Raw genomic sequence first — 13,162 nt, 5'->3', positions numbered from 1 at the left:
TTAACGGTAGAAAAGAAAATATTAATTAATTATCCTACCATATATTTTAGGAAGTTTAGTAGAAAAGAAAATATTAATTAATTTTCCTACCATATATTTTAGGAAGTCTAGTTAATAAAATTAAATAATAAAATTTAAAAAATAGTGAAAAGACAGTTTTGTCTAAAGAAGAGTCTTTTAATAAAGGGCAAAAAGTTCAAATCACTTTTCTAATAGTCTTCACACTTTCATTATATTATAGATTATAGATATAGATTATAGATTATAGATATTTAGATTGATGAATTTGTATAACAATATTTTAAGTTGTTGAAACTTTTATGACATTGATAGTCAATTATATTTTTTAAATAATTTATTTTTTAAATACTGCGATTTATAATATTTTTTTTCTTTTATTCTACTAATTAGAAGTGACATAGTAAAATTATTATAATAAATACTTGTGAAATTTTTTTAAGTGATCCCATATAAGACGTCAAATTAATTTAAAACATCAAAAAATAATTTATATTTTTTAAGTGGTCACATGTAAGACATCAAGTTAGTTTAAAAACATCAAAAAATAATTTATTATTTTATGTATTTTTATTTATTTTTATTAAATGTGATTAATTTTTAACACTTAAATGACTTATAAAAACATCAAAAAATAATTTATTATTTTATGTCTATTTTATATTTTCTTATTAAATATTAATAATTTTTTAATATTTAAATGACTCATAATAATTAATTATGAGTGATACAGTAAAATTACGGTTGAAGCAATTGAAATAGTCATGTTATAAATGTCTATTTTAAAATTTTTATTAAATATTTTTAATTTTTTAATATGTAAATGACTTATAATAATTAATTAGAGGTAATATAGTAAAATCACAGTTGAAGCAGCTAAAGCAGGCATGTGGACCATGAGAAGACTGCTGCTTCTTTGCCACTTATTATATAGGATAATTATTATTTTTATTTTTATTTTGTTTTTAATTACAGTATTACTCCCTCCGTTTAAAAAAGAATGACATATTTTGACTTGACACAGAATTTAAGAAAATAAAGTATACTTTTGATTCTTGTGACCCTAAATTAAAGTTGTGTCAAATGTACTAAAATACCCTTTAATCTTGTGGTTTTAAACATGTTATGTGGAAAGTTGAAATTTAAGTATTGCCAAAAAAAAAGAAAAGATCATTCTTTTTTAAACGGACTAAAAAGAAAAGTAAGACATTCTTTTTGAAACGAAGGCAACAACAACAAACTCAATGTATTTTCACAAAGTGGAGTCTGAGGAGGGTAGAGTGTACGCAATCATACTGCTACCTCAGTTGAAGTAGAGAGGTTGTTTCCGGTAGACCCCCGGCTCACGACAGATAACAAATACAACAAAATATAGAAACAATCAACAAAAAGAGGTGGCACACCGCTAGATAATAAAGAAACAAAACACCCGCAAAGTAATATTATAAACTTGCTAAACGAAAGAATAAACATCCCAAAACACCATGTACAAAAGGCTACAAGACACTACAAGCACAAATATAAATTGAGCACTCTTACCTACTATTGCGAACATACTCCCACCTACTAGTCCTACCTTAATCCGCGTCCTCCACACTTTTTTATCAAGGATCATATCTTTCGTAAGTTATAACTGTCCCATGTCCTACCTAATCATCTCCCTCCAGTATTTTCTATTTCTTAAACTTCATGTCAAGGGAGTACTATTAATCATACTTTTATACTTTCTTTGTCTCATTTCATGTGGTATATTTTAATCGAAATAAAGTCTAAAAAATAAGGAAAGACTTGATGATGTTTATCAAATATATTGCATAGTCCTAATCCATAATTTAGTTCCATCGTACATGTCCTTATTAATAATTTTAACATAAATTACAAGTACACCTCTAAATTCCAAACATCTTCAATGACTTATCATATATCTATATGAAAGTCCTTTTTTTTAATCCCTATATTGTTCGAACGATTTTCTTACAAGATCGATGAATGGCTTTTATAGTCGAACACCCATATTACTTTACACTTAATAATAAGCGGTAATAAGTAGACACGTTTTCGACATGTCTGCTTGTGTTGTCTGCTTCAATCGTAAATTTACTATATCATCTCTAATTAATTAATATAAGTCATTGTAATAAATTAACTCTTAATGTTGTGTTACCTTCTTCATTTGATTCAATAATAATTTTACTATATCACCCCTAATTAATTATTACAAGTCATCTAAATATTAAAAAATTAATAATATTTAATAAAAAATAGATTTGACATGAAATGATAAATCAACTCTTGTTGTTTTGTATTAATTTGATGCGCTATATGAGATCCATTTAATTTTTTTACAAGTATTTTTTATAGTCATTTTGTTATATCACTTATAATTAGTTGTTGTAAGTTATTTAAGACATGTCAGTTTCGTTATTTCAATCGTGATTTTATTATATCACCACTAATTAATTTTATGGTCATCTAAGCATTAAAAAAATATTAATATTCCATAAAAAGGTAAAATGCATAAAATGATACGTCTAATATAAAAAATTTGTTTGACTATCGAAATTATATTAGTACCATAAAATATAATTTGTTTGTCAACATAAAAAAAAATAAAATGTTGGACATGCAAATAGCTTTTGCACATGCAAATATCACCTCACGGTTTCCATTCCAAATTCCCCCCCCCCCCCTCCCTCCCAAGGGACTAGGGTTGGTTATATATTAACGCCTCATTTGTTTGCATTTAATGGAGTGCATTTGTTTTTTTTTTTTTGTTTTAAAAAGCCTCTGAATATATCTGATATCCTCTGAATTGCTCACATATAAAAAAGAGTCTGAATACAGACTCTTTTTAAAACGTATTTTATTTCCTCAAAACTCTCTCCCTTTGTTATTTTTCTCTCTATATACGCTGTTCTTCACTCTCTCTCTTCACCCTCCCTCTTCACGATGTTCTCTCCATCTCTTCAAGTTTCTCTCTCTTCCTCTTCATATTGTTTTCCTTCTATTTCAGGTATGATTCACCCAAACTTTTAATAAATACTTTAATTTTCAATTTGTGTAATCACTCTTTGCTGTCAATGGCTTACTAGAATTCATTGAAAATCACGTATATAGATGCGTGATTTTGTGTTTAATTAGTTTGATAATACATAGTTAAAGATTGTTTATGTTGCGTGGAAAGCTCTTGTGATAGCAGATGTCCCTCTTGAAGATGTTGATCTAATTTTGATGTGTTCTTCAATTGGAGATGACCGTTTTGGCAGTGCTCCAGTGGTATGACTTTGTAGAGTAGTAACATTTCGCTACAAATGAACCAACAGAATTCACCAGTTTATACTGGTGATTAGCTAGTCTGATACCGAAACAACTTGTCATTTATAGTTTTCTGTGCATGAAACGTGTTGTTATATACTAGTTCTTGTTCATATGCATATATGTGAACCCAATGAAGGACAGACTTTATAACATCCTACCAGATAGTTAAGATCATAGTTTGGTCCTTATATGAATACTGAGCATCCAAACGTGTTCTGCTTAAAGTGTTATTAAACAAAAGCAACGAAGAGTTGTGAATTTTATAAAAGGATGCTCTTCTTTTGACTGATTGAACTTTTTCTATCGTGTGATCATTACCTTCTGAAAAATTAATGTTGAAATGGTTGGCTCATTTAATTGGTTATTGTCTCAATCTCCCTGGTTTACTAGTTACACTGACTAGTTTGACATGCAGTGGTACTCTGACTTGCCATGATATTTGGACTCTTCAAAAATGTCAATAGGCGTGTGTTGGATCCACCAAAAGTAGCACATTTTTTGTAGGATCTGACACGGGTAAGCTACAGTTTTAAGAGTGCTGACTTGTCACTGGAAAAAGTATTTCATTAATCTTTAGGTTATTGTAGCTTCTCAATCCAACAAAATTTATTTGTAAATGGCATGCATCTTTTTCATTGTGAAAGAAAGAGAAAACAAGATTTCATGTGTAGTTGCAGGGCTCAAACCAAGTTGTAAACTCATCTAAATTTACCTACTATTATCATGTATACTCTAGACTTCTTTAGTACTTAAAAAATATGATAAAAGAACCCTCATTTGTCATTCTCGAAGATTAAAAGTACACCAGTACATACAGAACTATAGTTTACTTGTACGATATCAACTAATAGTATTCTCTTTGTTAGGGTTATTCAGTTGATTATTAAAATTCTTTGACCCTTTGTTATTTCAATCTTGTTGTTATCCAGCCTAGTTTAGCCAGAAATATAATCACAGTGCTTTTTGTGAATCTATTTAGAGGTAATAGAACATTCTTGTTTACTAAAAAATATGCATCAAATACGAAGACAAGTCCAAGTCAATCTTATTCTAATCAGGAGATTAATTCTACTAAGGGACTCTTATTTTTTACTTTTTTTATTTTATTAATTTTATTATTGATAATGAAATTAAAATTTATACTTCAGTTATGGAACAAACTAGTGATAGATTGATTTGGAGAATGGACGTTCTAAAAACTTTTTTAGAATCTTGTATTCAAGAAGTATCATTGAATGAGAGATGTGGAAGTAGTTTGAAAGCTAAATCATGGGATAGAATTAAAGATGTCTTGGCGACTGCACATAACTTTGTAGCTACACAAAAGAAGATGAAGAACCAATATGATTATATAAAAGAAAAATATCAAGCTTGGTTGCCACTAACTAAAAAGACCGGTAATATTTATGATCCAACAACCAACACCATTCAAATGTCCAATAGTGAGTGGGAAGAATATATAAAGGTTAGTTCGTTATATAGTATTTTTTTTCTCCTTTTATTTTACTATAAAGAGATCAGTTTTACTATAAAAAGTATGACTTCTTATATTTGAATATTCGTTCATCCAAAAGCAAAGGTATTAAAGAGATCACCACTAGCCTTTCCAGAACTTTGTACAACACTCTTTGAGAGTGCTACTGCAACAGGCGTTTATGGTTGGAGTTCAAGTTGTACAATTCCGCAACCTGGTGCCTCTTCTGCATCTACTAATATAAATCTGGATAATTTACAAGATCTAGTTGATGAAAAAAATGAAGAAGCTTTTCAAGATTTTCCATCTCAATCTTCAATTCCAATTGAAAAAAAGAATTTGGGAAAGAAAAGGAAAAAAACATCATCCCGATTGGAAATTGATGAGAAAATAAGTACCGCATTAGAATTATTAATGTGGCAATCCTGTCCTCTGTGGTGATACCATCTATTGGTTCACCTATGACGACCTGCGGTTGTTTGCATATGGTATGAATGGTGAAGACTGGTTCCTATCCCCTAGTCTTGAAGGCCTATTGAACCCACCTAAATCACCCAAAAAATCCATAATGGAATACCCTCCTGTCTCCATTTTGCTTGGCCTGCCGAATGGAGATCTTTTGGTGATTGTCGAGGAAAATGATGTTGCTGGTCCTGATGATGCTTGCTATCTGTCACTGGCCTCCCTTGTCGTGTCCCGAGCTGGACAACACTCCTTAAATGTGACCCGCCATTTCTTACAGTCTTTCTCCGTTGATGCTCCCTATTTTGTGCTCCTTGATGCCAAGGCAATGTGAGTAGTACTACTCTTTCCTTATTTGTTCGGTTTATTTTAACCACCTCTAATTTCATTTGTGCTTGGTTAGTCGACTTCAATTTGCAACTCAGAATGTATTGTTTCTTTGTGATGTCTTGCAACAAACCTAAGTACTATCGGTGTTACTGCATCGAATCCTCACGCTAGCCGTACGTATATAGCCTAGTTCATATGATCCTCATCGATCATAACTTTCTTTCATCTGGCTGTGCCGTGGGGAAACCCTGTTTACTTCGTGGTCAATCATAACTCACCTGTTAATTACGACCTTGCTATGTGGATGCATCGCCCTTTCATGATCAGTAGAGTTGTCAGAAACGTGGCATATATTGTTGCTTGAAATGAACCATTTCTCAATGTTTCGGCTGGCTTGATTTCAGCATATTCTTTCTTAAAAGTTTTTTCCAAACTCTCTTCTTTTTTCTGTTCGAAACATTTTCACGTTACTGTTACTTCTCTTTTAAGACATCATCTTTTGGTCTTACAGCTAAGATGATCAATATTAGACCAGATCCACAACATAGAAGCAGAAAAGACAGATTTCTGAATAGGAACATTGTTGCATCGACACTGGGAATTGCTTTGATCTTTATCCGCTCCTTTCGCATGAGTTTTATCATCTCTGCTCCCTCTGCTGTTGCTTTGCTTCTTCTACTCGCTTTGTTTTCCTTTTTCTCTTCTTCTTCCCTCAGCCTGTTTCCTTCCAATTACATATTGTACTCTTTCACGCTTCGTTGTTTCTTCTCCGATCATTGTTTCCTTTTTTATTTGAGAAATGGTAATTTCGTTTCATATCATATTATTACAATGGTAACTTTAGCATATGCCTTCTTTTCTTTATTGATGCATTAACTTTATGGTCCAATGTTGAATTTCCTTCCTCGGGGAGGGGAGTGGGGGGTAGGAAGAGTTTGCTGAAAGGAACCTTTTTCTTTAGTCAAAGAAATGTTGAATAACACTCTCTGTGTAACAACTAATAATATTTAATACAACAACAACAAACCCAGTGTATTCCCACTTAGTGGGGTCTGGGGGTAAGATGTACGCAGTCCATACCTCTACCTCTGATGAAGTAGAAAGGCTGTTTCCGAAAGACCCCCGGCTCAAGTCACGAGATATCACACAAACACATACTAAAGCACAGAAGCAGATGACATAACATAGATACGGCACCCATAAGGAATATAAAACAGAGTAAAGCAGGAATGCAGGAATATAAAGCAGAGGAAAGCACACAGATTCGTAATAAACATGGAACACGGAACACGGAACACTGAATACGGGATCATAACAGGAATACACCCCCCCAATTAATTTCCTACCCTAGCGACCCGAACTGGCCCTAATCCTCTGCCGTAATTCGCATCTTCCAGACCTTCCTATCTAGGGTCATGTCCTCGGTGAGCTGTAACTGTCCATGTCCCGCCTAATCACCTCACCCCAGTACTTCTTCGGTCTACCCCTATCCCGTCTAAAACCATCCAACGCTAGCCTCTCACACCTACGGACTGGGGCCTCCATGCCCCTCCTCCTCACGTGTCCGAACCATCTCAATCGTGCTTCCCGCATCTTACACTCCACTGAAGTCACACCAACCTTCTCCCGGATAAATGAAAATAAAATAATAAATTAACTCTTGATGTTTTGTGTTACCTTATTCAGCGGATTTAATCATAATTTTACTGTATCACTCCTAATTAATTATTATATTAAAAAATTAATAATATTTACTAAAAAATAAATTTGACATAAAATGATAAATTAACTCTTGATGTCTTATATGAGACCCATTTAATTTTTTTTACAAGTATTTTTTATAATCATTTTGTTATATCACTTCTAATTAGTTGTTGTAAGTCATTTAAAACGTGTCTGTTTCGTTATTTCAATCGAGATTTTATTATATCATCACTAATTAATTTCTATGATTAGCTAAGCATTAAAAAACTTAATAATATTTCATAAAAAGGGATAAAATACACACAAAATGATATGTCAACATAAAATATTTGTTTGACTATCGAAATTATACTAGTGTCATGAAAATTACGAGACAGCAGAGGTTGGCGTAAAGTAACATATATTATTTGAAAATAAGAAGACACGTAAATTGAGCCGGAGATAGTATTAATATCTTATTGAAAAATTATGCTCAAAGCATTATATATAATCTATAATCTATCTATATCTATAATCTGAAAAGTGATTTGAACTTTTTACCCTTCATTAAAAGATTCTTCTTTAGATAAAACTATCTTTTCACTATTTTTAATTTATTATTTAATTATTTTTTATTATATTAACAAGACTTACTAAAATATGTGAGACTCCTAAAATATATGGTAGAAGAATTAATTAATATTTTTCGTTCAGCTAAACCTCCTAAAATATATGGGGCTCCTAAAATTTATGGTAGGATAATTAATTTTTTTTTCATTGTTCAATTAGAAAAAATACTCCTAAAATTGGACTCGATTAAGGAAATACTTCTATAAATATTGAGATGTATGTTAAACTAGAGAACAAACAGGTTTGCCTATTGAGAGAATATGATTGATGCTCATCTAACTTGATTTGATTGCATGTCTAGATTGGTGGGTGCTTGATTTTTTAACTCTTAACTTCTTCTGTGTTTCTGTCAGTATAATAGAATTCAATGTGTGTGTATATATATACCTTCTTTGTTTTCATTCTAAATCATTCTTTAGGATCAAAATTTTCGCTCAGACAAGAATTAGTTGGATCAAAATCGAAGCTTTGTGATCACTATTGTATTTTTTTATATAGTTTACAGGTCTTAGGTGAATGTCAGTTGACTTTGAAGAATTTCTTGTGTAAATGTTAGGTTTAATTATATTGTTTTGATATTTTTATTATCTTATTGTTTTATTTTAATTTACAGATGCTAGATGAATGTGGGTTGGCTTTGAAAAAAAATCTTTTCGGTAAATGTTAGGTTTAATTAATTGTATTATTGTAATATCCCTATTAGTTTGTTATTTTGTGGTAGTTTACAGTTCGTAGATGAATGTCGATCGGGTTTGAGAAATTTTTGTGTGTAAAATTTAAGTATAATTGTATTGTTTTGATATCACTTTTATCATATTATTTTGTTGCAGTTTACAGGTTATAGATAAATGTTGGTCGGCTTCGAGAATTTTTTTAATGTAAAGGAGTGATATTTGTAGGTACGGCTAAATCAAATAAATCAACATAGTGATTATATAATTTTTCTATGTAATCCTTTGCATCAGCCGTAGCCGTCCACAAATCAGGTTGTACTTATTCAGAATCATGGTTAGTATTTATTTCTAAGTTAGTATAAATAAGAGTACTAAAGTGGTACATATTATTATATTTCATGCACGGATTTAGCATAGCACCAACCAAGTAAATAGGGGGAATTGGAAAAAAATATTTTTTAAATTTCGTAAACATGGCGCCAACAACTTCTTTATAACCTTCTTTATTTTCATATTCTTTGAGCAAACCAGAAATATCGGCTATATATGCCAAAATATTACAAACAGTAGGATAATAAGCACCGAAAAATTCAACCGTAGCTACATAAAATTTTTCTTAAAACTTAACAAGATCATTAATTACAACCCAATCAGAATTATGTAGCATGCAATCAGCAGAATCAACAAATGAACCGCAATGTGGGTTAAAAGCTAGTGTAATAGAAATTCTATATTTATAACAAGTTTTTAAAAATTCATACGTAGAATTTCATCTAGTATCGATTTTCTCAGGCATCAAAATCGGTGTAAGTCCATTTTCTTGACATTTAACTTTAAATTCTTTAATTCTTGATCTACGATTATTTTCTTGAATAAAACCAACGGCAAGACGAATTTTTTCAATATAAAGCTCAAAAAACTTAAGACCATCTTTTACAATTAAATTATATATATATGACATGCACACTTAATATGAAAAATTTTAGGCAAGGGCGGAGATAGCGCAGATTTTATTTTTGTTATAGCAGTCTTGTTGTTAGAAGCATTATCAAAAGCAATACATAAAATTTTATTTTCGATACCATAATATCCGGCAATTTTAACAATAGAATCAACAATAATTTGTCCAGTATGTTTACGATCTTCATCATATAAAAAAGCAAGAATACGTTTTTGCATCACGAAATTACTATCCATTCAATGACAAGTAACGATTAAATAATCATTTTTATTTACAACACGACCAAGATCAGAAGTTGGGAACAATCTACATTGAATATTTTTTAACAATGTTGATAAATACAAATAATATTGTGAATGGAGTCTAAAAATATCAGACCGACAAGTAGTCCTCAGAATACCGTTAAACATAGGATTATAAATTGTTTGTATATAACGAATAAAGGCATCAGAAGAAGGAAAAATAAAAGGCAAACAACCCACAGCTACCATTTTAGTTATTTCTTCCCGGTCCCTCAATTTATTATACTTCTTCGCTACGTGACCGATTGCTGGGTCCATTCTAGTTTGTGTTGGTGCACCAACATCCCCACCACCTTGTGCAATATTTAACTCTCTTTTGTGATCTTCAGCTATATATCTTATTAACATACCCGTACCCCCTGCTTGCCTCCACTTCTATGCTTATATATTTGTTGACAAATATTGCATTGCACCTCAATATCTGATATATGTTCAAAAAATTGCCATGCAACACTAGTTCTTTTACGAGGTCTTGGGACACTGGGAGGACGGGGAGGGAGATTAACCAATTCAGATCTAACGTTAGCATCTCCTACTGCGGGCGTCTCAGCTATATTTTTATTATCTTCGTCTAAATTAACTGCATCTACTTCATTTTCTTCTTCTATACCATAATTTTTCTAAGCTTCTACATAATTCATATCGTGAGCACCTACACCTATTTCTTCCTCAAAAGGTGTACCAAGCGGTACTGGAGGCGAAGGCACACGGGTATATCTACTACTTGAACTACCTCTACCTCTAGTAATTCGCTTTTTACTACCATTACCGCTTCCGGGACAAAAAATTTTAACACCTTTAGTAGCGAGGTTTCTTAATTTATCCATAATATAAATTAAATTAAACTAAAAATATGCAAAATACACAAATATAATAAAATTAAATATTAAACAATTAATACAATAAATAAAAATTAAACGTAAGAGATGGAACGGCAATACCAAATTTTGAAAGTATCCAAAGGTTGCGACTTTAGAAACTTCCGCTCGTACTTTGTAAACAAAAAATTAAAAAATTAAAGTGAACACTTTAAGAAATTAAATATATTGAATATTTGAGAATTGAGAATTGAGATTTGAGAGAGAATGAGATTTGAGAGAGTGAAAAATTGTGTGAAAAATGATTTGAAGTTGTAGGGTATTTATAGAATTTTTTTTGGGATTAAAAAATATTTTTTAAAGTTAATTTTTTTTTTTAATAAATGGGCCCAAACTAGCCGTTTGGACCCAAAAACGGCTATATAGTCGTTGGGCCAACGGCTAGTTTGGCCCAAAATCTCTTTTTTTTTTAGAAAAAAATATTCGGGCCGGGCCGGACCGGTTAACCGGCAGGCCTGGACCGGACTTGATCGGGACCGGATTAATCGGGTCCATTTTAAAAAAATAACCGGCCCAAAACCTGAAACTCTAAAACCCTAGGACTTACCGAGACGGGTCAAACTGGGCTGAGTTAATTACTCGGGTCGGCCCGACCCACTTGACATCCTTACTCTGGATGTATTTTTCTAAAGGACTAGTTGATGTTTTCACCCAACCTCCCAAATATCAATCTATCCATCAATCAATCACTATAGCTCAATCCCAAACTTGTTGCAGCTATGTGAATCCTTCATATTCATTCAACTACGAAATAATCCGAACACAACGTAGGTGTAAGAATAACGTAACCTTAAGTATGTGATATTAGCAATTTGCTAAGAGTGTGGCCTTGTGGTCAATGAAGTAAGTTAAATAATATCTTATTTTCAAAATCAAATCCTATGGGAGAGACAAAAAATACTAGGTGATTACTTTTCATCTTCCCTATCTTTGTTTGACAAGGTTAGCTGGTACTTGGTACCTGTTGCTGGTGGTAGGTGTCAGTCGTTGAATTAGTCGAGGTGCAAAAAATTTGGCCTGGACACCACAATCGTTTTTATTTGTAAAAAAAATAGTCATTTGTTTTAGCCAAGTCTCATTGATTCCGAGATATTATAGGTTTTTGAGCACCACGGTGTTTCAGGTTCAATTCCAAGCAAAATAAAATATGTGAATTCTTCCTATAATGTTCTAGCCTTCGTGGACAACCGTCGCTAGTGAGAGAGATGTATCATATTCCGCAGGGAATCAACTCATACATAATTTTCTTGTGTTTAATTTTAGCAGAGAAATCAAATTACCAGCTAATTACTATTGCATATTCCGGATACTAATAAGAATTCAGCAAAAACAGTAATTAATACTGGTAATTAAACTATGAATTAACAAAAGTCGGAGCTTAACGAATTAATACCGGAGTCCGACGAGTTCAAAATCGGAGCTTAACGAATCCGAAAAGGGGTCCTCGAACCCGCTTCATCATTTCAGATTTCTCAAGTAGTTGTTAAAAAAAAATTAAAAAATTAATAAATAATATCTTTGATATTATTTATCAAATATTTTTGGCAAATAACTATTTTACTTATAGGATTGGGAGTAGAGTGGAGTATTCCACTGGAAGCTATTTAATTTTCGAGCAGAAAATATTACTCTATTTGTGTGAGTTAATTTCACTTGGTATAATTTATGTCAGTTGGTTTGACATGAAGTTTATGAAATAAGTAAGTTTTGTGATCTAAAATGATGCTTGAATATTTGTGTGCTTATCATTCTTTTTTTAAACTGACTAAAAGAGAAAGTGAGTACTGTAAATTGAGACATAGTGAGTATTATCTTAGATGTGGATGCGTACTTTTATTTTTGGTAATGGAAAAGTTCAAAGATGAACTTTAGGATTTTTTAACAGATTGGTATTGGTTGTTGTAACTTCTTCAATTACATCAGCTATAAATTGCTTATTTATTATCGAATTCTTCTTATTTTATAATTTTTAAAGCTTTAATTAAAAAGAATATGTTGAGAAGAACATTGTTTAATTTAGCGATCAACGTGTTTAACGAAATTTTTCAGTGAAAACAAGACTTGTGTATCGTCAAAAGTGATTAGTCCCTAAAGTTTGTCATTTTGAAAGATGTTGCAGGCTGATAAAGCTACTGATATATAGGCTTTCCTTCGCTTACTGCAGTCATGTGCTTTTTTTTTGTTTAAATGTGGAGAAAAGGTTGCCGGTTAAGTGTTTTTAAAATTACCTTACTTTTATTGCTCTTTTTCATTGTATTTCATTTACTTGCATGTTTAATTCCACAGTAGCATTCCTACTATTTGTCTAACTTTTTGTTCGACAAGTAGAATTAGATTTAACTTATAGCTTTTCAAAATCAATAGATAATTTTCCTGTGTGATATTAGTAGTTTTCCAACAACAACAAAAAAAAAAGAATAAAACTTTTTTTG

At 31.5% G+C, this 13,162-nt stretch overlaps 1 protein-coding gene across 1 annotated transcript; it reads left to right on the top strand.

The window, feature by feature from the left end:
- Positions 1-4,519: 4,519 nt before the first annotated feature.
- Positions 4,520-5,251, top strand: LOC124886657. The gene is made up of 2 exons (XM_047395537.1): positions 4,520-4,801; positions 4,916-5,251. The coding sequence occupies exons 1-2, from the start codon at positions 4,520-4,522 to the stop codon at positions 5,249-5,251; spliced, it is 618 nt and encodes a 205-aa protein (XP_047251493.1).
- The last annotated feature ends 7,911 nt before the right edge of the window (positions 5,252-13,162 follow it).

This window comes from Capsicum annuum, chromosome 8 (assembly GCF_002878395.1).
Source record: "Capsicum annuum cultivar UCD-10X-F1 chromosome 8, UCD10Xv1.1, whole genome shotgun sequence".
Classification (NCBI taxonomy): Eukaryota; Viridiplantae; Streptophyta; class Magnoliopsida; order Solanales; family Solanaceae; genus Capsicum; species Capsicum annuum.
This window is presented reverse-complemented; position numbering and strand designations above follow the sequence as displayed.